The sequence below is a fragment of the Monodelphis domestica genome, chromosome 2, assembly GCF_027887165.1.
Source record: "Monodelphis domestica isolate mMonDom1 chromosome 2, mMonDom1.pri, whole genome shotgun sequence".
NCBI classification, from domain to species: Eukaryota; Metazoa; Chordata; class Mammalia; order Didelphimorphia; family Didelphidae; genus Monodelphis; species Monodelphis domestica.
The window spans coordinates 157,103,258-157,130,953 of NC_077228.1; the positions used below are offsets into that span (position 1 = coordinate 157,103,258).

Consider the following 27,696-nt stretch of genomic DNA (forward strand, 5'->3'; position numbering starts at 1 on the left):
TTACTTCCCCAGGACTCGAGGGCCTGCCTTCCTTTGTTCCAGGCAGTCTCTATGTGCTGCTTTCGTTTTGTTGTAGTTTTAATGATCAGGGAAGGTTACCAATTAAGAGTTTGATCCTGTCATGAACATGAATCCTCCCCAGCTAAATCAGCAACAATGATTGCGCACCCATGCGCAGCAGATGATGTCTAGATGAGATGCACGACCATGCTTCAGGCCCCAGGATCAAGCCTCAAGTAACATTAGGCACCACTTCGGGTTTTTTTGTTCTAATGGGAATGTGGAGACGTTTAAGGAAGCAAATCCTTCCCTGCTCTCCTTCAACATGTTATTGAACATGTGGTTGTGTCCAACCTGAATTTCTAATCTACATATTTTTCCTTTTTTTGTGGCAAAGAGATGGCATTTTTGAAAAATGGTTCCATTCATAAACCACAGAATGACATTGTAGAAAACAATGATTTTGAACAGGATAATCATGTTAGAGGGCGTGGTATTTTTTTCCTCCATTTGACAACAAAAAGCTATAATATTAGCAAATTGGGACATCTGATAATGGAGAGAGAGGAAAAGCAAAAAACAGTTTTTTGTAGGCCATCACAGGTATCTTGGAATCCATAAATGCCTTCTCTAAGAAAAAGGGCTTTCTTTCCTTCTTTGATTTTTTTGTTTCTTTACTTTTAAGAAGAATAGGTTGTTTTATTTATTTTTTATTTTGTTTTGATTTTTTCTAGTGCAGTACATTATATAGTCATCTTAGCTGGCATAAATGGGTAGAGGGCTGGACTTTGAATTCCTTCAAACAGATAACAGCTCTAACCCTGGTCAAGACACTTAACTAACCACTCTGGGGTTCCTCATTTTTAAATGGGGATGAGAGACAGAGACAAAGGCTGGGATGGAGAAATAAAAGCAGAAACAGAGATATGTGTCAAGATTTTGCTAAGTCAGGAAATACAAATATAAACCAAAAGGGCATCCCCTTCCTCTCAAGGAGCTTATATACTCATGAGGGAATAACATCTTTTCTGGATAATTGTAAGGATTGAGTAAGATATTTCTGTTTTGCAAATCGTAAAGATCTGTATAATAACTATTATTACTGCCCTAAACTGCCCCATTCCATAATCGCTTATTAGCATCATCAGCGATTAAGCAGGTACCCTGAGACCCTGAGAGAGCACTTCTTCCTCTCCTGGGAGTTTCCAGGAAATGTAGACATGTCCTCCGGACGTCCCTAAGGCCCAGCATTCCCAGAAGCCTCGGATGGGCCTAATGACATTCTTGCACACAGACATCCTTTGTGTGCCTCTTTCTTCACCCAAAAGGTCAGAGCTAACACATTATGCACTAAGATGCTTCTTTTTTTGTCCATTTTTGCAGTTCTAGTCACTTAAGCTCCTTTGCCATTGCCTTCTATTGACTTTCTTCCTTTTAACAGCACTGAAATAAGACACTTTGGAAACGTAGAAGTGGTTTTCTAAGTGATATCTAACAAGAAACGGGGCTAAGAGGGCATATGAAAATTTTCTTATTCTCTGGAGCCCGATTTACTTTTTCAGGTGTAGCTTTTTTGACTTTTATAATGGATGAAAGACTCTCAAATCTTGCTTTTCCTCCACAGAGTATAATCTACTTTACAGTGAGTTCCCCGAAACTCCAGGCCTGGATCAAAAATGAATCAATCCTCAAGTCCCTGCAGCCGTTTGCCAAGTGGCACTACATCGAACGTGATCTTGCAATGTTCAGCATTAACATCGATGATGATTACGTTCCGTGTCTTCAAGGGATAACCAGAGCTAGCTACTGTAATGTGTATCTGGAATGGATTCAGTATTGTGCACGCAAAAGACGGGAGGTACGTGTGGATGTGTGGGCAGCAAGGGGGAGCCTCAAAGCACTCTAGGCAGAGAAAACAATTGCAATATGCTGACTGAGTTCATTTTCTCTCTACAACTGATTTTATTCAAGTAAGAGAGAAAGCCAATGAACTCTTGAGTAATGGAGAGGTAGAATAGCACAGTGGGGAGAGAGAGCTAGCTCGGGAGTCAGGAAAGCCTAGTTTGGAGTCCTGCCTCTGGCATACAACAGCCAAGTGACCCTGGGCAAGTCATTTCATTTTTCATTGCTACAGGGAACTCTTAAGACTCTGAGTTTCAGAGTAACTACCATTCTGGGACAGAGAAGTGGTGCAGTAGATAGACTGTCGGACCTACAGTCAGCAAGACTCATCTTCCCTCTGAACCATCATATTGTCTGCAAAAAAAAGGATAGTTGTATTTACTCCTTTGCCCTTTTGGGTTCTTTCCATGTCTTTTTCTTCTCTTATTGCTATTGCTAGCATTACTTTTTTAAAAAAATATTTTATTTTCTGAATTACATGCAATAACAAATTTCCACATGTGTTTTCTGAAGTTATAAGATCCAAGTTGTCTCCCTCCCTTACTTTTCTCCCCCTTCCCAGAGATGGTAACCAATTTGATCTCATTTATATATATATTACTATGCAAAGCATATTTCCATATAGTTCATTGTTTTAAGAGAATACTCATATAAAAATAAAAACCTAAATAAAACCACAAATAAACTAAAGGGAAAAATAGTATGGTCTGCATTCTGACTCCAGCAGTTCTCTCTTTGGAGGTGGAGAGCATCCTCTGTCAAAAGTCTTTCAGAATTGTCCTGGATCACTGTACTGCTGAGGTACTGCTAACATGTCTAATACAGTATTCAATAATATTGGTGACAACGGGCATGCTGGTTTTACTACTGATCATATATCTGGCCTCGCACTCTTACTAGATGTGTGACCCTGGATAAGTGACTTAACCTTGTTTTCCTCAATTTCCTCCTCTTTAAAATGAACTAGAGAATGAAATGTGCCAGTCTCTGGCAAGAAAACTCTAAACAGGGTCACAGAGAGGTTGAAACGACTAAACAATAACACAAAATGCCATTCCCTATTAATAGAGGAAATTCTCTCATTAAGAATTCCTTTGACAATAAAATCAGGTTAGGTTAAAAAAAAAAGATATTTCAAAAATCATGGGTTAGGACACAATGAAAGGACGAATACAGCAGTGTTCTCCTCTCCGTGTACCTTTGAGCATAGATCAGGTATCCCAGAGTCTTTGTAGTTTGCCCTCTTCATAACTTAATACTTGAAACTCTTGTTTTCAATCACCCTGTCAAAAAGTATTTATGCTGAAATCTGTCTTCAGGATGATTTGCTGATTAGTGTAATTTATGACATAATTTATTGTCATTGACCTACAAATTATATGACCTAATTTATTATTTTGGCACCAATAGGATTATCTATTTTTCATGGGCTTTATTACTTGTATACTAGGGTTAATTCTGGAATGGAATGATGGTCCTTAGCCATGAGACAAGGAAAATGGTGTGTGTTTGTGTCTGTATACCTACACAGCTATACTTTGACAATAAAATCAGGTTAGGTTAAAAAAAAAAGATATTTCAAAAATCATGGGTTAGGACACAATGAAAGGACGAATACAGCAGTGTTCTCCTCTCCGTGTACCTTTGAGCATAGATCAGGTATCCCAGAGTCTTTGTAGTTTGCCCTCTTCATAACTTAATACTTGAAACTCTTGTTTTCAATCACCCTGTCAAAAAGTATTTATGCTGAAATCTGTCTTCAGGATGATTTGCTGATTAGTGTAATTTATGACATAATTTATTGTCATTGACCTACAAATTATATGACCTAATTTATTATTTTGGCACCAATAGGATTATCTATTTTTCATGGGCTTTATTACTTGTATACTAGGGTTAATTCTGGAATGGAATGATGGTCCTTAGCCATGAGACAAGGAAAATGGTGTGTGTTTGTGTCTGTATACCTACACAGCTATACAGACACACACACAGACAAACGACAGAATACTCTCTCTATATATCCTATACATATATGGACAAATGGATATAGATGTAGATCTAGTGTGTGTGTATGTATATGTATATATCTATCTATATATATATATATGAATGTCCATATGTTAAAAATGAAAAAAAAAAGCCATTTTGAAAGTCTGGTTTTACTCTTCTATCTGAAAGATCAAGGCATTGGGTAGGGCAGAGAATAAGGTAAGAAGAGCCTAGTAGGTTCAAAATTAAGTACAGCTTTAGCAAGGAATAAAATTGTGTGTGTGTGTGTGTGTAAGGTTTTCAATCACTAAGCATCCATGTGCCAGGTACCATACTAAGTGCTGAGGACACAAAGAAAAGCAAGCACATTGTTTTGCCTTTAAGCTTATATTCTAATAGAGGAAAGACTAAATATATTTTTATATAAATTATATAAATTAATTTTAGATTTTAAGGTTTCATTTTTAATATTTAATATTTCAAATAAATTTAAATATTTAATATTAAATCCTATTTGTTATATTATATTAAATAATAATAAAATTAAAATTTTATATATACATATGAAATTACCAGATAAATAAAGAATATAGATGGATGGTAACATTAGAGGGAATATGGTAACCTCTACAGAGTAACTATAAAATCTCTACAATCTCATCCAGTTCAAATTCTCCCATGATGATAACCCAAGACCTAGTGTTACATCTCATCAACAAATGTTCATTGATTAACAATCACAAAACTTACTTCTCATCAAATTAACCAAGCAGTCACTGCACTCACAGGTCAGAAATGGTTTCTTGCAACAAAGCTGTGGTCTGTGAATGATCATTTTGAGAGCTATTCCAGCAATAAGGAGCTCGTAACCCAGCAAATTGAAAGCCTTGCATCTTTGCTTTGTGGTTGAAGGATTTCTTTTTCTTCCAAGAGATATCATGCCATTATGTAAATCCTATAAGACCTTATTGTTACAGAAATTGTCTTTGCAGAAAATATTTAAAGACTGTATAATTGTGGCTAGTGGAGAAGACTTCCAACTTTAAAAAAATTCAGTATATTATTTTGCTAAAATAAGGTTCTTGTGTTCCTAGTGGGAGATCATGAATGAGTTCTGCTAATTTTTACCAAATTAATATCCACTTCACAGACTGAGTGTTTTTATATTAAAGTTCCATAGCTGGATACTAATGAGGTGAAAACAATAGGATGAGTACTCTTATTAACTTTCAAGACTTTCTTTTCTGCAAATGACCCTCTTGTATAATCCTTTCAAATTTTAGCCATATCTGACTATGAAATGGGATCAATCATGAGGTAATAAAATCCTTAACACTGGAAGTATTTAAGCAGAAGGTAAATTATCTCTCAGATGCTACTGTAGAGATTTTTACATTTTGTGGGAGAGTGGGCTAAAGCACCTCAAAAGTCCCAGCTTTTTTTAGTTCTGTACATATAAAGAAATTTTCTTGTTCAATAGAGTTTGTTGTGTTGTAGGTTCCATTTGCAAATAAAATGATCCTTCTTGTCTCTTGACCTCTGCAGCGTCTGGACAGTGATGAGGACTCTCCTTTAGTTACTCTTTCCTTTGCGCTCTGCATCATGGGAAGGCGAGCTCTGGGAACTGCCTCACACAACATGGCTTTCAGGTAACTAGAAGAGAAACAATGGGGATTCCCCTAGGTTATTTGGGGAATACTACATTTTCTCTACAGACTTTAAAGGGATATTGCAACTATTTTAAGTTAGAGGATAAAGAAAAAACATGTTGAGATCTTGCTTTGTTTTTCAAAGTATGCTTTTTGTCTTGGTTAGAAAGCTATCAATTAGATTGGTTGGGAGTCTTGGAGATATTTAATTAGAGATATTTTCACTGAATAATATAAAATTACTGATAGGTTGATAGATAGACATAATGGATAGAACACTAGATTAATAGGCAAGAAGTGGGTTCAAATATTGCCTTTAGCACTTAATAGTTGTGTGGCCTATAAAGTTCTTTCCAGTTTTAAATCTTTGATGACATGATCTACCAATTCATAAATATGTTGAAATCTACATTGGTAAAGAGAATTTTCATGCCAGGAGTTCTTCCACACTGATAAAATCAGAGGTTCTTTAGTCATTTGCCTATTAGGCTGTTAACAAATTATTTTTTTTTCTATTCCAATTTGAGTTTAATAATTCCTTTCTAATTTAAATGTGATGTGAAGATCAAGTGATATTAACTTTCCTTTCCCAGCCCTATCGCCACACTCTAAGAATGTTGTTAAAGAAAGGGTTTATATAGGCCAAATAAAACCAGTTCCCATATTATCAAGGAAGAGACCAAGTGAAGTCTATCATTGGAAACAAAATGAATTAACAGCAGTGAATGTGCATATTAATTGATGATGATATAGAAAAATGAAAAAAAAAATATCTTTGCAAAGAGCTAATATGTCCAAAAGGAAAGTAAATATACCTTGCTATTTGCTGAGGAATAATAATGATGATGATAGCTAGCATTATTTGCCTAGTACCAAATGCATGCCCTCTCCATTTCTCTTACCCCAATATACTTCCCATATCTTAGGTTGGGCACAATCGTAAGCCACAGTCTCTAGGAGAGCATCATATATATAAACACACACATATATGTATATGTAGGACTGACATACTATCCACTGTGCCACCTAGCTGCCCCATATTCATTGTACAGATGAGGAAAATGACACTAGGAAATTAAGTAAATAGTTCTTTTTAAATTTTCAAATTACATAAATATAAAAAGTCATTCAATACTATAGATATTTACTAATTGCCTATTACATATGATATTGTATTAGGCACTGAGGTTACATACCTTAAAAATGGCATAATCTAGATCCACAAGGGGTGTCTAGATCCACATCAGGAGGGGGAATGACTTACTTATAAATAAAGTAAGAGGTAAGAAATAATGGTTGTGAAACACAGACCCAGACAAAATCCTCTAGGATAAACTGATGTGAAAGGAAATATATTCACTAGCACCCAAGTGCTAGGAGCTAGGCCACTAGGATCCAGGAAGACTTCCAAAACAGACATGCAATTCAAAAGGCAAGTTTTGTAGTCTCTTAGCCAAAACTTTGGGTGTGGTGGTACATACTCTGAGAACCACTGATTTGGGGGAACAAAACTCAGGTTATACTTGATCAATTTGCCCTAGGACACTCAGCAAATATGTTCCCTTCTGGTTCTAAACCCCAAACATTGCTTGCAGGCTAAAAGTAGTTGTCTCTTTTCTCTGGATCCTCTATAACCTGGTCGACACTCCTTAAGTGAATGGAGAAGTCTGTTGTGATGTATTTTTTCTTTTCTGAAGACTTTGCTAAAAGGGATTATAAATTATCAGTCTGCTATAATTTATTAGTAGCAACCTGTTAGGTAAAAGAAGTTATGAATTATGGATTGATAAGGAGGCAGAACTAACTTCCTGTTATCTAGCAGTTTGGGTTCATTTCATTATGGGAAAAGCGTACTAGCTGGGGATCAGGAACCAAAGCTTGACAGGTCTTAGAGAGGGAGGGAACAGATAAAGAAAAACAATACTTCCTCTCCCAGGCAGAGCTGCCCCAGAGAAGGTGAAGTTGGATCAATGTCCTGAGCTAAAAGGTAAAGAGGAAATCCCTTTCAATCTCTGGTTTCTGTTCTTTTCCTTGGATGGATATTATCTTGACCCCCTTAGTACATTTGAAGAATGAGATATTCAGTTCTTCTAAATTAATAAGGTCTAAACTAATAAGGTCTATTCAAGAATGGTAGGTTTCAACCTAAATTCCCTTCAGGGGTTTTGGGCTCAGGTCTGGGGACCTGGGGACCTAAGGACCATTGTAGAGTCGGACTGGTGTATTTTCCTAATATAGAGAGATATAGCTTTTAAAGATATCAATGGAAAATCCTCTGGGCAGATTGTCTCTTGCCTTCCCCAAAGGGGAAAAAAGTCTCTATCCATCAATATTGAGGAAAGATGACTAATCTGAGTTCTTCAGATGGATGAGGGATTATAGCAGGTTAGGCTCAGTGAGATCATCTTCTCCCTTTGAGTTCAGAAGAGATAAGAACCCCTTTTCAACTGTCCATTTGCATTTCTTGACTGGAGGTTCCAGTCACATCCCCCATTGTTAGCCAAAGTTCCATTTCCTTCCTGCATGAGGTTTCTTTGTAAATCAAGTCCTTACAGTGCAGTCTATACCTCTCTCATCCACAAAAGCAGTAACTGAGAGTCACTAAGAATTAAGAGATAATAAATGTTGATAATAACTTATTTCATCAGACAGCTTTTTAGCTCTTGAACCCTAGCACTTCCTGCTTTTCTCTATATAAGAGAAAAGTCAAATCTCTTAACTTAAGTATATCAAATTAGGGTATATTATAGAAACATTTCCCTTGCCACCTCACAACCTACCCAAAGCCTCGAAAATTTTAAAAATATTTTTTCCTTTTTCCCCCATTATATGTGAAAATAACTTTTAACATTTGTTTTCCATTTTTAAGCCTAGCAAATTAAAAAACAAACAACAGAGTTCATCTAGGCGGGCCCAATAGATAGAAAACCAGATATGCAGACAAGAGGTCCTGGGTTCAAATGTTATACTTTCTAGCTGTGTGACTCTGGACAAGTCATTTAACCTAGCTCTTAACCACTCTTCTGCCTTAAAATCAATATTGATTCTAAGATGGAAGGGAAGGATTTTAAAAACAAACCTAAAAGCAGGACAGATCTATTTTCAATCTTCAGTATCTCAATCATGGACAAATAGGATGATAATTGTTCAAGACTGTAGAAAGTCATTCATAGATTTCCTAAAACAGCAAACTATCTGCTCAGAACCTTGCTCTTATTGAAACCACAGACAGTGAAGATGTAATGTAGAAGTTGGTCAGTAATGATGACACTGAGCTTTTTGGAGGATCCAGACAGTCTGAGAGAAGCAACAGAATTTGCTCTGTGATATATCTAGAAAGTATTTTAGATGACAACATAACAAACCAGCTTTTCATCATTTTAAGGAGCTTGGAATATTTTTCTTTCTTTTTTTTTTAATGACTGCTTCCCACTTAAAGGTAAACATACATCTTAGGGGTATTTCATTATTTTGTTTATTATCTCAGATGTTTTCAAAGACTTCTTTAATATCTTTCTCTTCAAATACCTCATTCAGAATAATATATCAGGTTGATGCTTTTCATTTCTTGGTCTCCTTTCATTTTCTCTTGATTGAGTAATATACTTGCTGGCTGCTTTTTTTATTATTTTCAAATTTTCATTTTGATGGGATTTTCTTTAATTTCTTCACTTTCATGTTCTAAAACAAGTCAACTCTATTTGTTTATTTCCAAATATTGTGAGGTTTGGAAAGACCACAACGTTATTGACAATACTCTGAGGACATTCAGGGAATGATTAAAATAACTGTGGCTACTACAGTTTGATGAGAGGCCCACATCATTTAGGAGTCCTATGAAGCAATTTTATTTTTCTCTTTAACTTAATTTTTTTTCCCTTTTCTGTTGTTTCTAGACAAGTCTATCCATGCTTCTTAACCACAATATCACCTAAGGCAAGAATTCTTAACCTAGGAATTACAGATCCTACAAGACCTATGGAGAGATTTCAGGGAATCTATGAACTTGGGTAGAAAAGTAACTATTTTTTTTTGTTTGTTCCATAATTTCACACATTTTATTTTATGTATTTAAAAGCATTATTCTGAGAAGTTCATAGGCTTCATCAGATGGACAATGGGGTCCGTAACACACAAAAAAGGTAAAGAACTCCCAACTTAAGGATGTTTACTCTCCACTTCCTGTTACCAGCATAAGAATGAAAAATCAAATTCATCCTGGTTTTGGAGCATATCAAATGTATCAAGTTTTGACAGTGGTTTACTTCAAAGAGTCGTCTTTTGGGATATTCTAGTCTAGGGGCCTTGGTTTGAAATGCACTTTGGGGGAAATAACTTATATTATGGTCAGACACTAAATTTCCTATAATATCAGATGAGCTGAGAATATATGGTCCTTGGCATGAACAATGGTCTCGAAGGCCACTAAAGTAGATCTTAGTGATTTAGTGATGATGACTGGATCCTCCTATTCCCTACAGCCTTACTACCATGTTATCTCCCTCCCACCCCTCAGGCATTCTTCAATGAAATAAGCTTCCCTTTTACAAAATTGGGAAGGACTCTTAAGAAGACTTGGAAGTCATAATAAACCACGGAAAATGAGCAAAGAAGTGTTGCTATTTTAAAATACTGATATGATACTGGAGTGTTTTAACATAGATAGAACAAGTAAAAGTATAGAAATAATATTGTGATTCATAGGACAGAGCAGATCTTTTTTCTTTTAAAGGCTATAAAGTATGGAGGATACTGGAGAGAATAATGAAATTATTTACAAGGATAGAATAATTCTTATGAAAATTTAAATGAGTCGGTGTCTTGTTGGTTAGCTTGGAGGTTAAGGAATGTCTTGATAAAACATCTCCAAATACAAGACAGGTTATGTAATGAGTTGGATGCTGCCCAGTTATTAGTCTGTAAAGGAAAAAAAAAACAGAAATACTGGGCATTTTATGAAAGTAAAATCAAAGGGGTTTTTTAGATCAAGAAGGATTTTGTCATGCAAGAGGCATCCAGCATTTCAAATCATTTGAACAAACATTTAAACTCCTACTAAGGTGTTAAATTCTGGGAATATAGAGATGAAAAATTATACAATCCATATCCCCTAGGAACATTCTCCTAAGAAAGTGAATAGTTTACCTTCATTCACCACATGAGATCTTCCAAAAATAGGATTGAAAAATTAATCAAGCCTAGATGGTTTAAATAAAGTATTGGTAATTATAGGTAGGTATGTCTCATCAGGCTATCAATCATATTTCTCTGAAGGTTGCAATAACTATTCTCCCTTCTTTACTTGGGGCATGCATTTGCATCAGAAAGAAGGAAAGGATAGTTCTTTTCTGAGAGGGAAAGGGGTTCTGGTCCTTCCTACTGAGTCATTATAGTGGCAACCATTGGGCTCAAGGTAAAATAGTCCAAGGTTGAACATTAGGTGCTTGAGACAGAGATATAGGGGGTAAAGCAATCCCTAGTAGCAAGGGCTACATCCTAATGAGAGACAAGACTATATGAATAAAGACAAATTTATGCAAAGTCATGAGACACTTGTAGCTGGAGGTGTCAAGAAAGATTTCTCACAGATGATGGTCCCTGAGCTGCATCCATCTTAATGGAAGAGTGGGACTCTCCAAGGTAGGGTTCAAGGCAGACTTTTGTCTTTGAACAAGGATTCAAGGAACAGGATTCAAATTCAGGCTTTAGGTTGCTGTCATTGGACTGGCCTGTGCTTCTTAGTGTCCTTGTCAGTGTCATAATTTGAGTTAATTCTAACAGTTAAAGGAAGTCAGAGTAGCACCATTTATATGACTGTTCTCTTTCCATAGTACTTCTAACTGGTGAGAGAAAGTTGTAAACAGGATTATTATTTAGTGGCTTTTAGAGTCACAGTTTAACAGGAATCTAGCTTTAGACTTAGAAGGCGCCCTGGCCATCAAGTCCAATCTTTTCATTTGAGAAATGAATATTGTATATTATCACTCTAAGCAGGAAAGTTCATGAATTGATTTTTCTGTATGGAAAAATACACTGATTTACATTGTGTAGTGTAAGTTATAGAAATAGAGATTTGACTTCCCCAGATAAGGAACCTATTAGTGTAGGTTGGCACTTTTTCTGCAACTTAAAGTTTCCTGAGGCATTGAGGTGAAGTGACTTGCCTAGAGTCACCCAGCCTTTATGTGTTGCATATAGAACTTGAACTCAGGTCTTCTTGGCCCTGAGGCCATTTTTCTCTCTACCCACTATATTATGTGATCTCTCCTAGTGATATTTATTTAAAGAGTGGGGAATTCCTAAAGATTGGTGTTAAGAGTGGCTTAAGAGCTTTCTTTCAGCAGTCTTCAATAGAGTCATAAGGTATTTAACTTCTGTACATCATATTCTGTTTTAGAATAACTAAGAAATTAAAACACATAAATTGGGCATGCTATTAACATGAATGGCTAGCTAAAGACAAAAAGAGAAAATAAAGGAGGGAGGGAAGGAAGGAAGGAAGGAAGGAAAGAAGGAAGGAAAGAAGGAAGGAAGGAAGGAAGGAAGGAAGGAAGGAAGGAAGGAAGGAAGGAAGGAAGGAAGGAAGGAAGGAAGGAAGGAAGGAAGGAAGGAAGGAAGGAAGGAAGGAAGGAAGGAAGGAAGGAAGGAAGGAGGGAAGGAAGGAAGGAAGGAAGGAAGGAAGGAAGGAAGGAAGGAAGGAAGGAAGGAAGGAAGGAAGGAAGGAAGGAAGGAAGGAAGGAAGGAAGGAAGGAAGGAAGGAAGGAAGGAAGGAAGGAAGGAGGGAAGGAGGGAAGGAAGGAAGGAAGGAAGGAAGGAGGGAAGGAAGGAAGGAAGGAAGGAAGGAAGGAAGGAAGGAAGGAAGGAAGTCAACTGAGGAAGAGAACAAAGGGCTCAAAGGGCTAGCTCAGAAGTGTGGGCAAACTGCAGCTGGGAAACAAGCCTTGGGTTGAGGAACTTGGTAAACAGGAGAAATAGTCAGCAAAGCTAAATGAGAATAAATGGAGTCATAAACCAAACAGTCGGTAAATGCTGCAATCTAGGGGAATTTCTTAAAAGACACTTTGTGGGAAATATCTGGACATGAGAAGATGCCATATTTCAAGGTAATTTTCTCAGTTGTTTGAACCCTTTGAGCAACTGGAGTCAAGGGCTATAATGTAATTCTAAAGTAGGACCAGACATAGCTATCCTGCATTAACAGAGTTTTCATGTTAAAGATCAACTGGTCCCTTATCTTCCACCAACTTTGGGCACAACTTCAGCCTCTCCCATACAAGGAACAATCAATATCCATGGCATTACCCCTTCCAGAATCTGCATCTTTGAATAGGAAGACAAGTAGTTATGATCAATATAAGATATTCCATGACATACACCATGAATTTGAGTTACCTTCCCAATTTTAGGAAGCGCCAGATGGAGTCTTCTTCCTTCTGTCCTTCTCCCACTACTTCTAGACTCCATAAGGCAGCTTTGCCTTCGCTAAACTGTTAGAAAACTCTATGGTTGTGAGTTGGACTGTGCATCAAAGAATTGATTATGTTCCCATTGTCTGAGCCTACAGCTACACAGCATTCAGCTGAGTATGTATGTGTGGTTGGAAAGACAGATGGCATTAGGGCCAGCCTGTGGTTGCCCTAAAATGCCACATTCCACAAGATAATTCCTTGTGCAAAATAAATCATCATGTATTAGCAGCAGTGAACTCTTACATAGTTCTCCTTACTCTGCTCTTAATGGAGCCCATCTAAACTTCGTGTCTATAATTCCTTACTTATAACTATCTTCTCCTATCTTGTTCCCTAGATATAGTGTGCGATGATGCATTTATGATTTTGCTCTTTAGATAGTGTTATAGGTTAAAATTTCAATAGCTAGAAATGAGATTATATGCTTGGACTCTTTCCACTTCCAAAAGGTTTGCTGATGCCCTCTCCATGGTTAACACCAATTACTTGCTACTCATGAACAGAAAATAGACCCCAAACTCATTCCTTGATCCCTAAGAAAAAGGAGTAAACTGATAACAAAAGAGCACAAGACTAAGACAAGAGATGTTTGTTCTAGTCCCACTTCCATTATTATCCTTTTTATGCAATGCTTTGTAAGTCATGTGACCTCGCCGAGCTTCAGTTTCCTCATCCATGAAATGAAAGGATTGGACTAGATGATTGCTAAGTGCCCTAACATTCTTTGCTTCAGAGGTACTGTTCCTTTTAATGAATTCTCATTGTGTTGGGCTTGTGCTCTGGATTCATTCCTGGCAAGCTAAATGCTACTGTCCTAGTAACATCAAATCAAAACCAACAAATACCAGCCTTTTTGAGGTTAAAAAAATGCCTGCCCAAGTATCAGTTATTTATTGCCTCTAGAATAAAATCTAAATATTCATATTTGACATTTAAGTGTCCTCACAGTCTGGCCCCTTCCTACCTTTCTAACCTTCCTACACATGACTTGCCAGCCTACCATATTCCATCTCACTTCCCAACACCTCCTGCTGTCCACCCATGACTACAATACAATCCTTCCTTACCTCTCTTCTTTAATCCTTGATTTCAAGACTAGCATCATCACAATCTTTTATAGGAAGCCAGTTTTCAGATACCCAGATTCTGATACCACCGCCCCTAGACACCCTCATTTTCAAAACTAGCTTTTATCAATTTTGTATACGTTCTGTATATATTTAAATAGGGTGTCCCAAAGGAATTAATAAGGCCAACTAGGTGGTCCAGTGACCAGAGCACTGGATCTGGACTCAGGAAGAGCTGAGTTCAAATCCACCCTGAGATATACTTTCTAGTTGCATGACTCTGGGCATGTCACTTAACCTCTATTTGCCTCAGTTTCTTCATCCATAAAAAGGAAATAACAATGGCACCTCTATTGTAGGATTGTTGTGAGGATCAAATGAGGTCATTGTCAAGAGCTTGACACAGTGACTAACATTTAATAATCTCTGTATAAATATTAGCTATTCTTATTACCATCACTATTATTATTAATTGATAATATATTTCATTATATTATACTGTATTTTATATATCACTAATTATACATTAGACATATACTTACTCTATTCTATAACACAACTTGTGCTATATAGTATATATAATTATTAATATTATTAATTTAAAGCTTTAAAATGCTCTAAAACTTTTGGGATACCCTATATTTTTATACATTGCCTTCTTTAAGCTCTTTGAAGATTGAAACTCTTTCACTTTTATATTAGCACAGCACTGGCACATAGAAAATGCATGGCCATGCTTGTTGGTTAATTAATCAATCTTATTAAAGAAGCACATTAACAAAAGATTCTGTATCTCCATGTCTGTTAAGAATCCGGGCTTCTCTCCGTACTAGGTTCTATAGATGTTCACATGTTGCCGTGATATAAATATGCTTATGTACTTGAATCTAGGTTTGTTCAATCTTCCTCAAAAGGGTTTAAAATCTACCTTCAAATACTTTGTCTTCCCTTTCCATTTAAATTTTGCATGGCATCTAATTTAGTGCACTCCACAAGTGAGGATGCTCTTTCCTGACTGCCTGGCAACGCTAACATCCTGGTTCCCTTTTGGTGTTTATTTCCTCAGCTGTGTGTTGTCTGCCTGGTCTTGATTCCCTCAAATGAACTGTCCTTATTAAGGTCACTTCTCTGCAATGAAAATTCTCACCAGTTGTTTGTTGGGGTGTGTGTATATCTCTCTGTCTCTGTGTCTGTGTGTCTGTGTAGGGTGGAAATAAGTGGTACTGTGGAAAGCAGCCTGAGAAAGTGAAGAAAAAACTTTTCTTTCTTTTGGGGTGGGAGGAGTGTCTGGGCTTGTGATTTCCACTCCTAAAATGGAAACCTCCTATCATTGGACAATAAACAGCCTGTGACTTGGAGCCTTGGAGTGATGGTCACATCTCTCTGGCAGGGGCAGGATCAAATTCAGGTCCTTTTGACTTCAGAACCAGTCATCGAGCCTTCATAATAATTGTTATTATTGTTCAGTCATTTTCTGTCACTCTTTATGACTCCATTTGGGGTTTTCTTGGCAAAGATACTGGAGAGGTTTGCCATTTTTCTTCCCCAGCTCATTTTATAGAAGAGGAAAACAGAGTTAGGTGGCTTGCCCAGGATCAAAGCTAGTAAGGAAGATGAATCTTTCTGGCTCTAGGCTCAGCCCACTATCCACTCTACCTCATAGATGCCTATCTATGCAATGATACTTCTCACCAATTCCATTACTGCCTTTAAATATACAATACTCCTTAAAGACATACACACATATAATGATGGTTAGGTAGCACCTTGGACAGAAAGCCACATCTGATGTCAGAAGGACATGGATTCAAATCTGGCCTCGGATATTTCCTAACTCTGTGACCCTGGGCAAATCACTTACCCCCATTTGCCTAGCCCTTGCCCTTCTTCTTCTTTTTTTTTTGAATAAGCCTACCTTCTGTCTTAGAGTCAATACCATGTATTAGTTCTGAGGTAAAATAATGGTAAGGGCTTGGCAATTGGGGTTAAGTGACTTGTCCAGGGTATCACAGCTAGGAAGTATCTAAAGCCAGATTTAAACATAGGGCTCCCCATCTCCAACTCTTGCTTTTTAACCATTCAGCCACCTAACCGCCCCTGCCCTTCTGTCTTAGAGCTATTACTAAGACAAAAAGTAAGAATTAAAAAATAAGATTATACAAAATTATATATGCATACCTATATATACTTTAAAAAGTAATATATGTGTATATATCCAAATGTCCATTCATGTGCACATGTATTGCATGTATGTACATGTATATGTGTTTATGTATATCCTTTTGGAGTTGCAGGTTCTTTACAACTTGGAAATTAAGAGGTTTTATCAGACTGAAATCATAAATACGTTATCAGTGTCCAGTGCCCACTTCTTCCCCCTACTCACTTCTATTCCATCTTACCACATATTTTTCACTTCTTCTGAAATAATTAAGGAGATGCAATTAAGGAAAGATTTTTGTTCTCTAGATGCATCATAAAGCTGGAGCGCTGAGGAAATTTCTATTTCTGTGTTTTCTCTATTTGCACCATTCCATGTGAGTAGCATTGAGTGACATGATAGATCATTTTCACTGAAAATAGAAACTTCGTATAATCTGTTGTTGTTTGGAGGTGGCTGTGGATCAGAGCTCAGCATCTGTGCAAGTCCTGGGTGAAACTTTGTTTTACTTGGCCCTTGCTAAGCCAAAGCCAAATTTTGTTCCTTTTAAATATAGTTGAGAATGAAGTACGCTGGCAGCCTGGAACTCGGTATCCTCTTTTTGGCCCCACTTGTGATTAGCTAGGGGACCTTGGGTGAAACCATTCATCTTTGCTTGACAATTCCACCATCCATAAAACGGGAATGGTGTTTTTCTTATATATACATTTCTACAGGGCCATGCCTAAAGATTCCCAAGTGTAGGACAGAATTCCTGAGTCCTTCCAGAAGCACAACCTACCTCTCCTGATCCTCTATCCCTTCTATTTCTACTACTAACATTCTCTCTCTCTCTCTCTCTCTCTCTCTCTCTCCCTCTCCCTCTCTCTCTCTCTCTCTCTCTCTCTCTCTCTCTCTCTCTCTCTCTCTCTCTCTCTCTCTCCCTCTCCCTCTCTCTCTCTCTCTCTCACTGTCTTTCTCTCTCTCTCTCTCTCCCCCTCTCTCTCTCCCCCCCCTCTCTCTTTCTCCCTCTCTCTCTCTCTCCCCCTCTCTCTCTCCCTCCTTCCCTCCATCCTTCCCTCTCCCCCTCCTTCATCTTTCTGTCTCCCTCTCTCTTCTCTCTCTCTCTCTCTCTCTCTCTCTCTCTCTCTCTCTCTCTCTCTCTCTCTCTCTCTCTCTCTCTCTCTCCCTCCTTCCCTCCATCCTTCCCTCTCCCCCTCCCTCTTCATCTTTCTGTCTCCCTCTCTCTGTCTATCTCTCTCCTTCTGTCTGTCTCTCTCTCTGTTCAGTACTTAGCTCTCTTCCCAGGGGACAGGGTATATTTTTACATTCTTTCAGTTGAGGGCTTAGGGGAAAAAAAATCTTTGTGAACATTATAAAAGCCATGACCTTCAGATTTAGCCCCTTTTCTCTCTGGCAAAGCCAACCAGTATAGATTGTCTTAAGTAGCAAATTCATTGTGCCCTGATGTACCAGAAGGCCTCAGTCCCTCAATGACCCAAGGTATTCCACAGGAGGCTTGTCTGCCCTTCTCAAGATATAACTTCTCTCTCACTGAGATTCAAGTGGTTTTCTGTGTCAATGAAGAGCCCCTTTGGCCAATGCTTCAGTTTCCTTTTCTACTGTTCAAGATGACCATTGAATGTGGACATCTCCCTCTAGGGAGTTGTGAAGAGAAATTAATGAGTGTAGTACATTTTGCAAATAAATGTTAAAATGGTAATCAGTGGAACCATTTCCCTAATGTGCAGGTCTAAATGCATTGTGTTGAGTCAAGAGACTTGCTCACTGAGCCAAGTCATTAAATCCTTATGAGCCAGCCATCCTCAGAGAGCCCCTATCACACACGTTTTCTTTCTCATTCTTTCCCAGTTCAACACTATTAGTGATGATGTTTCTTGTACTTGTCATTTAACTACCTCACTGGGATTCAGTGAGGAATTCAGAATGAAATGCCCCAAGGTTGTGAGATGAAGGATGCTAAACAATGTTTTAGTGGTAATAAAAAAAAAAAGAACGGATCACCTTCCCACTCCCCAAGAATTTCAGATGAGTAAGCCCCCAAACCCTATTTCTCATATTCCACAAAAAGTCGGGATTTGGGGAGAGAGGAAGAGCAGCTCTGATACAGAGAGAAATGACACTAAATTGAAGCTTTTGTTCTATGTGTAAAAGATGTTTTTTGCAGCAGATAAGGAGAGGGAGACAAGCATGGATAATTGAAAAATGCAGATAATTCCCAAAGATCATTTCAATCACTAGGTTTGACTTCCTCTTCTATCACAATATTTACCAGTTACTAATGATTAGATTTTTGTTCCTGTTCCTTTATTTCCCTAGCCCATACTGTAGTAGAGTGACATCGGGTCATAGACGTAGAAATGGGAGGTATCTCAGAGGCCACCTAGTCCCATCTCTTTATTTTATAAATGAGAAAATTGAGTCCCAAGTGATTTAGTGACTTGCCCAAGGTGACATAAGCATTGGAAGGAGGATTAAAACCTAAGATCTCTGACTCTAGACCTGTCATTCTTTCCACTATACTATTCTGCATCTCATCATTAATTCAATTCAACTGAATTCATTTCAACAAATGTTTATCAAGCATCTTCTATGTGCAAGGCACTGTGTGTCTTCAAAGCCCAAATCAGTCCCTGCCCTCAAGGAGTAGTGACATAACTGCAAATGACATCCAGAAGCCAGGGAGATAAAGGACCCTGGGTAATACAGACTGCATTACCAGCCGGGAGATAAAAGAGCCCTGGCGACAAGAGCCATGTTGTTGGTCGTGACTGTTGTCAGCATTGAGATAAGCTGGTTTCTTTATTTTCTTGGCCAGATCCCCATATGGTTAGCCATAAACAGCATTAACAAAAGTGTGTTCTGACCAAAAGTGCTTTCTGTGTTCTCTAATATAACATCGATCAGACAGACAGTTCTGTGGCTCTTAAAATCGATAAAAATGATTACAACAGTGTAATGCTCATTATTTGATATGAGGACAGCAATAAGATTTGTGGGCTTTGGGAGTCTGGCGTGATGCTATGAATCAGGGGCCAGTCATCTTGACCCACTGGAATAGCTTGTAGTATTTCCAGTTCTTAAACTCATGCTAAGACAATGACATTGGGATCATGACAAAGACAAATGGGAAGAAAAACGTTGTTTGAAAGAACTGGTTTCCTCCAAGCTTTTTTTCTACTCTGTGTTAAAAATAAGATATAATATTGTTTTACAGCTTGGATTCTTTTCTGTATGGTCTCCATGCCCTGTTCAAAGGTGACTTTAGAATAACATCAAGAGATGAATGGGTGTTTGCTGACATGGATCTGCTGCATAAAGTTGTTGCCCCAGCTATCAGGATGTCTTTAAAGCTTCATCAGGTATGCTCCTTTGTTAACCTCTTGCATGTATGATTCTCCCTGATGCCATCAATAAAATAAAGAATAGGAAATGGTAGTAATGGGGAGTTCCAGGGAAGACCCTCATTTCTTTTTCTTTTTTTTAACTCTTCTTTCTATCTTAAAATCCATAATAAGTATCAAAAGAGTGGTACAGGTTAGGCAATTGAGGTTAAGTGACTTGCCCAGGACCACACATCTGGGAAGTATCTGAATCCACATTTGAATCCAGGACTTCCTGTCTCTAGGCCTGGCATTCTATTCCCTGAGCTGATTTTTTTTTTTCTTATGTAGTTGGATTCCACATCATAGTGTTCATTTCTCAACCCCTCCACCAACTTATTTTTGTTGTAATTGTAGCTGTTGTTTTTTGCTCATGGAAAAGCTAACATTAGGTAGTGGGGTAGTAATATTCTAAGAGACCAAAGTTATCTAGACTACATTGGGAACTGCACATGGATTTTAGCCAAATGCCTCCTCAGTAGACAGAAAGAGAAAAAAAAGTCATCAATCTCTTGAAACACATCCTAGATGTCCAAATGACACCTACCTAACCCCATGCTACAAAGGAGAGAATGAAAGAAGTATGGATCTGGTGACCAAGTCAGTCTTAGGATGGGCCTTTGTGAACCACAACTAGATGTTCAGGTTCTAATAAACCTGTGGGTGATTTTTATTTCTTCAGGACCAGTTCACATGTCTAGATGAATATGAGGACCCTGTGGTCCTCTATGAAGCCATTCAATCCTTTGAAAAAAAGGTGGTGATTTGCCATGAAGGAGATCCTGCCTGGAGGAGTGCGGTTCTGTCAAACAAGGAGGAGCTCCTCACCCTGAGGCATGTGGTAGATGAAGGCAGTGATGAATATAAGGTTATCATGCTACACAAAAGCTACCTGAGTTTCAAAGTGATCAAGGTACAGTAGGATTTGCTTTGAAAATCCATTTCTTACCTTAGGGGTTTATCCAAGGAAATGTAAGTTAATGGTGGGTGCCATCTTGGTGAATCCATCTCCCATAATACCATTTCAGGAATGTGTTTCTAGATGAGTGTTTGCTAGTCAGCAGAGTAGAATGACAAGGGGAGTTTCTTTCTATTTCTAATATTAATCGGTACCTTTCAGAACCATGGACTAGAGTGCAAACTGTAAGGATAATTTTGGGCTGTGACCTAATCTAAGTTTGATTTTTGGTCACCAGGGGATATCCCAAATAAAATACCCAAGTCAGTTTGGAAATCTATGGTGGTTTAATCAATATATAGGGAAGAAATCAAGGAGAAGAGAGAGGGAAAAGTATAGGATTTCTCAGGAAGAAATCAAGGAGAAGAGAGTGTGACAGGTATAGGATTTCTCCCACCTGGGCTGTGCCAGGCAAGTTCAAAGTCCTCCGCCATGAGGTCTTTGAAGATTAGAGGCTTTCTGTAAGAGGATAGTGTTCAGAAGGTAAAGGAGAAAAAAATCAGCCTAAACTCCGAGAGATCTCAGAGAAGAGCCTCACCTGAAGTAGGTTACTAGACTTTCTCCAGTATGGTATCAAGGAAAACTCACTGCTAAACCTGAACAATAGTAGCCATAACGCCAAGATGCCAACACACTCAGCAAGCTGCCGCCAGCCACCTCTCCATCATCAAAGAGGTCAGAGAGAGGAAGTGACACGAAATATATAGAGGGTTTTACATCACTTTCCTGCATCTCACATATACCAATGATATTTTAGGCTTGACTTAGGACAGTCCAGGGGTCTGTCAGTTGTTTCTGATTTGTCATTTGCTAGCACATGTCCGTCATAGGCCATCCTCCTAAATGCTTAATCCTTAAGAATGGGTGTAGACATTCCTGGTTTTGTTAGACTAAGTAGGGTGGAGTAATCTGAAGTTCACCAAAAAAAGGGAATTGTTTTCCCTTTTTCATTTATGTCCTCAGCACCTAAAACAATTTGAGGCACATTGGAGGTGCTTCCTAAATACTTGATTGCCTGATTAAGAAGGTGTTTTGGGAAGTCTCCATTTCTCTCTACTTCACAGCCCATACTACATTTAAACCCAATTTTCTTTGACCATGACAATGCCAGTGCACTAAAGCAAAGAGCAAATTTGGCAAACATACCATCACCATAAACAAAAACAAGCCTATGTATTCAGAGAAGTACCATGAAACTGTGCTGTTGAATGTTTACCTCATAGGGAGGGGATAAGCACACTTGTATCTGTGACTGGGGACAAGTTAATAGACTCCTGAATAATGATTTGCTTCAAGTTGTACTATAATAGAATAATATGAATACATGACAAGTCAAGTACAGTGTTCATAGGTTAAGTAAATACAAAAATTTAGAAGGCAGTAGGAAAAATTCACAGAAATTATTTGCAGATTGAGAAGTTATCAAGAAGTTAGAGAAAACAGCATATGTCTAAAGGAAACTATATAGGTCAGTGAGATGATGGCTTGTCTTGTGGAATCTTATTTTTGGGGTGAGTCCAAGTAAATACAAATATATTTTTAATTAAATTTGATTTTTTCAATGAACACAAATCTATTTTTTCTTCCTCTCACTCCTCCTGAAAAAAAATAACAAAACTTTTATGGCAAATGTTTTTAGTCAAGCAAAATTAATTTCCATATTCATGCCAAAAAATGCCTTATTCTGTACCCTGAGTCCTTATCTTTCTATCAGGAAATGTTTTACCAGCCTTCTAGAATTGTGGTTGGTTACTGAATTAGTCATAGTTCAAAATCCTTTCAAAACTATCTTCAAAATAGTGTTTTTACTATATAAATTGTTCTTGTTCTGTCTGTTTCATTCTGAATCAATTCATACAAATCTTCCCAGGTTTCTTTGAAGCTTTCCCTTTTATTACTTCTTATAGTACAATATTATAGTGTTCCACTACATTCATATATAATGATTTGTCCAGACTTCTCTGACAGGTAGCCACTTAATTTCCGGTTCTTTGCCATCACAAAAAGAGCTACCATGAATATTTTTGTATAAATAGATCCTTTTCCTCTTTCTTTATGAATCTCTCTATTGCTAAAGACTCCTAGAGAAGAAGGAAGTAAGCCATTCCTGGGCCTGAAAATCCTTACTGTCAGGAAATGTTTCATTTCATGGAACCACAATGTGATATGTTGCAGTGTAACCCCATTTCCTCTGGATTTTCCTCACATGCCCCCATCTTTAAGGGCTGGGATTCTCTCTTGCCTAAGTGTACCTGAAGAGCATGTGGGCTCTTAATGAAAGCACTATTATCAATGACCTTCTAATCCCAGAGCTCTATTTCCTCTCCATGAATAATAATTCATATTTCTAAGTGCTTTGTTGTTGGTCAGTCTGACTCTTTGTGCCCCATTTGGGGTTTTCTTGGCAAAGATTATGGAGTGGTTTGCTATTTCCTTCTCCAGCTCATTTTTTTGTTTTCAAAATTTTGTTAATATTTTATTTTTTTATTACATGTAATAATTTTCAACATGTTTTTTTGAAATTGTAAGCTTTAAATTGTTTCCCTCCCTTCCTTTCTTCTCTCCCTTCCTGAGACAGTAAGTAGTTTGATCTAGTTTATACATGTATGATCATGCAAACATATCTCTATATTGTTGTGAGACAATACTCAGATAAAACCAAAATTTATAAATAAAATAAAGTGAAAAATAGTATCTTTCACTCTGCATTCAGATCCCATCAGTTCTTTCTTTGGAGATAGATAGCATTCTTTGCTAGAAGTCCTGTAGAATTATCTTGGGTCATGAAATTGCTGACAATAGCAAAGTTTTTCACAATGGATCATTATACAATATTGCTGTTGCTGTGTACAGTATTCTAACCTCATTTTGATTATTTCACTCTTTCAATTCATGTAGAGCTTTCCAGTTTTTTTTCTGAAATCATCCTGCTCATTTATTATAACATAATAGTATTCCATCACAATCATATGCCACAATTTGTTCAGCCATTCCCCAATTGATGGACATCCCTTCAATTTCCAATTACTGAGCACCACAAAAAAGAGCTGCTATAAATATATTGATGAGAAAATGAGGTAAACAAGAAATTGGGCTCTATCCATTGTACTACCTAGCTGTTCAGGTAACTAGATGACCTAGTACCCAGAATTCTGGGTCTAGAGTCAGGAAGACTCATCTTTATGAATTCACATCTGGCCTCAAATACTTAACTAGTTGTGTGATCTTGGCTAAGTCATTTCATCCTGTTTGCCTCCGTTTCTCATATAAAATGACCTGGAGAAGGAAATGGCAAACCACTCCAGTACTTTTGTGAAGAAAACTCCAGATGGGGATATAAATTTTTGAACACAACTGAAATTACTTAAGAACAGCAAAAGAAAGGCTGGGTTGGGGGGATTTCAAATTTGGAAAACAGCTCATTCACAACAACTTCAATAAGTAGGTAGTATAAGGATCATTATTCCTATTTTACAGCTAAGAAAACTCAGTGCTCTGAGTGCTTAAATGACCTACTCAGAGTCATAGAGATTAGTGAGTGTTGATGAAGGTCAGATCCAAATCTGATTTGGAGACATTATAATAGCAGGAGAAGAACTCTGTAACTGGAGTCAGAGATCTGAGTTCAGGTCCTCTTTGCTGTGTGGCTTTAACTTAGTCATTTATCTCCTCTTGGCTTCAGTTTCCTCATCTGTAAGCTAAGAGGTTTGAGATGGATATAAATAAATATGTTAATGAATAAAAATATATAGATAAATGAATGAATACATTAATAATAATGCTTATTATTATAATTAATAGTATTTACTTATAACATGATGTTTTTTATTATAATTAATAATGTTTATTTATTTATAATAATATAATAATAGTAATAAAACACTTTAAAGTGGTAAGGTGCTTACAAATATCATCTCATTTGATTCTCACAACAACACTAGGAGATGGATGGCCTTATTATCTTTATCCTACAGATGAGTAAACTGAGGCAGAGAGAAGTGAAGTGACCTGTCCAGGATTACACAGCTAATAAATATTTGAGGCTGCATTTGAACTCCAATCTTCTGATAGTCAGGTTCAGTGTTCTTGTCCACCTTTCCACCCAACTGTAGCTCAACATTGCATGATCCTTTGTCTTTAGACCTACGCTTACCTACCATATAGGGCATGGCCTCTTACATGTAACCGTGAAAATGTGGTTTTGCCAAGACTGTGAATTGCCAAAACTGTAAAGGTTTCGGCCAAATTGTAAAGATAATTTTTAGTGTCTTGATTTAAAATCTAAAATTAAGTGGCCGCCATGGGAAAATTCCCAAATATGAAGATACCCACGTCAGCTGAGTTTTATGGAGATTTTAATTAATATAAATGAAGGAATTAAGGGAAGGAGAGAGAGATAAAGAGAAAATAGTAGAAAGGGCCTAGGCCAAATGGCCTATACCTGAGCCTAAGGGAGAGTGAGTCAGTCTTAATCACTCACCACAAGATCATCTATCTCAAGCAAGCTCCAGTCCTCCACTGAACTCCTGAACTCCAATTCAACTTCCAAACTGAACAGAGTTCAGAGACCCAACTAAATTCAATTGACCCCCTTTAAAGAGAATTTTCTCTTATGTCACCTCCCCTAAATTTTCACATCTACCAATCATAGTAGACACTTTTTCCCAGTACTACCCATTCTTAGTTCTCACCACTCTTTAGTTCTCATCTTCTCTGGGTAGATTATATCTTCTGAGTACTTCACACCTCTTTTGTTAAGCTTGCCTTTTGTAAGTTGCTTGACATTTTAGTGATTAATTTAACCTTTTATAGGTAGTTAGCACCTTTTTGTATAAGATCTAAAACAGACCTAGCTTAAGGTTCTAGCTTTACTATAAGTATGAGTTAAGGACTTTTCATTGTTCAATCAGGAGTTTGCAACTTTATCTTCCCCTAAGGCGCTGTCTGAGTAGGGTGGAGTAATTTTAAAAGTTCTCAATACATTCCTGACCAAGTACCTCCATTGTTAAAAATGGGAAATAGCTTAATCAAATCTTCTGAAGTAGAGTCTGAGCAGTTTTAAGATTCACATACAGGAATTAAAACCAAAGTCCTGACTTGACCATCCATCTGCTTTTCTTCTCTTATGTGTAGGTTAACAAGGAATGTGTTCGAGGACTCTGGGCCGGACAACAGCAAGAGCTCATATTCCTCCGGAACCGGAACCCAGAGAGAGGCAGCATCCAGAACAATAAGCAAGTCCTAAGGAACCTGATTAATTCCTCCTGTGATCAGCCCCTCGGATACCCCATGTATGTTTCTCCCTTAACCACATCCTACCTGGGAACCCACAGCCAGATGAGGAATGTATGGGGTGGACCCATCAGCTTGGACAACATTAAGTCCTGGTTCTTAACCAAGTGGTTAAGGTAGGTTTTCCAATGGAAACAAACAAACAAACAAAAACAAATCTTGCATCCAGGTGGATGTTAGAGAAACCACCAAAGGCCCCAACCTTAAAATCCATGGCTAATTGGATTCCCCTTGTGGTTCAAACTATGACACACAATGCATAGGCTCAGTCCCCCAGTCTCCGTGGGGGAAATGATGGGAATTCTCCCTTGGAGAAGAAGAGGCCTATTTCCCTCAAGTTGCAGAGGCTGAGAATCTGGCTTTCGTTCCCACGGTTTCAGAGGCTGGGGATCATTAGGCGTAATTGTTCCACAGATGTTCCAGAAAGCCAGGCCTTAACTCCCTCAGCGTGGCCCTACCCGTTAAATAATCCTTATCTTCGTCCTCCGGCCTCATTGGAATGATTCCTAAGGAATTGGGCCTGATTCCTGCTTTTCCCCAGCGTTTAATTAGGGGTGGGGGTAGGGGTAGGGGATGGGGGGGTAAGGTCGCTGCTTCGGCAGCCCCCTGTACTGTCTTCCATTAACGAAAGCATTAAGTTGGGAATGGGAATTCTTCCTTCTCTAGTACCATTCCCACTTGCCTTATTCACCTCCTGGACTGGGCCAAGGAGCTCACTAGAGTTCCCTGGAGCTTGGTTGCCAAGCAGAATTTTCAGTCCATGAAGTGTCTTCCTGAGAATCTGAGGAAGCATTTCCTGGGCTTGCAGGATGCGGAAGGATTGTAACGCCAGCCAGCACAGCGGAGGCAACATCGAAGACGTGGACAGCGGAGGGGGCACTTCGGCTGGGAGCAGCAGCGGCTCGAGCAGTTCCAGCCAGGAGAACAGTGTGGAACAACCCAGGAAAGAAATCTCCCAGTTCCGGTTTTCTTCTCAAGGTGGTACATACAGGCCAGGTAGGTGGAGTGCTTGAGCGGAAGGAAGGCTTGCAGAGTCCCCAGAGGCCGCCCTCCTTTCTTCGAAAATTGCTCCTTGTGGCAAGTGACGACCTTTTTCTTTTGTCTCTTTGTATCTCTAGCCTGGCATCGAGATTGTGCCAATTGATTAACCAGTTTATTTGATATTTATGTGATATAGGACCTGAAGTATGGGGAGGAAGGACTAGTCCAGATGAATTGGACAATAAGGCCCAAGTCTTGGGTGCAAGTGCTGAGGCTCCAAGTGCTTCATGGTGGGATTTCATGAGCCTATTTCTAGGATTGGCCTGCCAGGTGGTATGCATTTATAAAAATGCAATATTTTAAAATATCCTTTATTTCTCTCCTTAACTCCTCTCCTTATAAGATGCAGCTTGAGTAGCTGCCCACTTTGCCTGTCCCTTTGGCAGTTAGATGATTGAGTAGCTAAAGATGATTCAGTGTCTAAAGTGTTGGGCCTGGAGGCAAGAGTTCAAATCCAGCCTCAAATACTTACTGTGTGGCCTTGGGTTAAATCACTTAACCCTGTTTGCCTCAGTTTCCTCATCTGTAAAATGAGCTTCAGAAGGAAGTGGCAAATATCTCTGCCAAGAAGACCTCAACTAGGGTTAGAGTAAGAGAAAAACTGAGAAAAGAGAAACAACACCAACACATTTTAGCTCTAACTTATAATACAATGGCACGACAGATTCAGATGCAGGATCTTCCTGGTGGGAAAGAATTAATTTATTGTTTTTAATATTTTTCCACGTGTACATGATTCATTTTCTTCCCCTCCCCCCTTCCAGAGCTGACAAGCATTTCCA

The 27,696-nt window shown here is 38.2% G+C and overlaps 1 protein-coding gene across 2 annotated transcripts in view; it reads left to right on the forward strand.

Moving 5' to 3' along the window:
• PCNX2 (pecanex 2) overlaps positions 1-27,696 on the forward strand; it is a 409,779-nt gene that overhangs the window by 364,152 nt on the left and 17,931 nt on the right. For both annotated transcript variants that reach the window (XM_007481607.2, XM_007481606.2), the window contains exons 27-32: positions 1,625-1,858; positions 5,440-5,543; positions 19,458-19,602; positions 20,306-20,536; positions 25,715-25,989; positions 26,682-26,869. In XM_007481607.2, the coding sequence (XP_007481669.1) occupies positions 1,625-1,858; positions 5,440-5,543; positions 19,458-19,602; positions 20,306-20,536; positions 25,715-25,989; positions 26,682-26,869 (1,177 nt within the window). The remainder of the gene's footprint in view (positions 1-1,624; positions 1,859-5,439; positions 5,544-19,457; positions 19,603-20,305; positions 20,537-25,714; positions 25,990-26,681; positions 26,870-27,696) is intronic.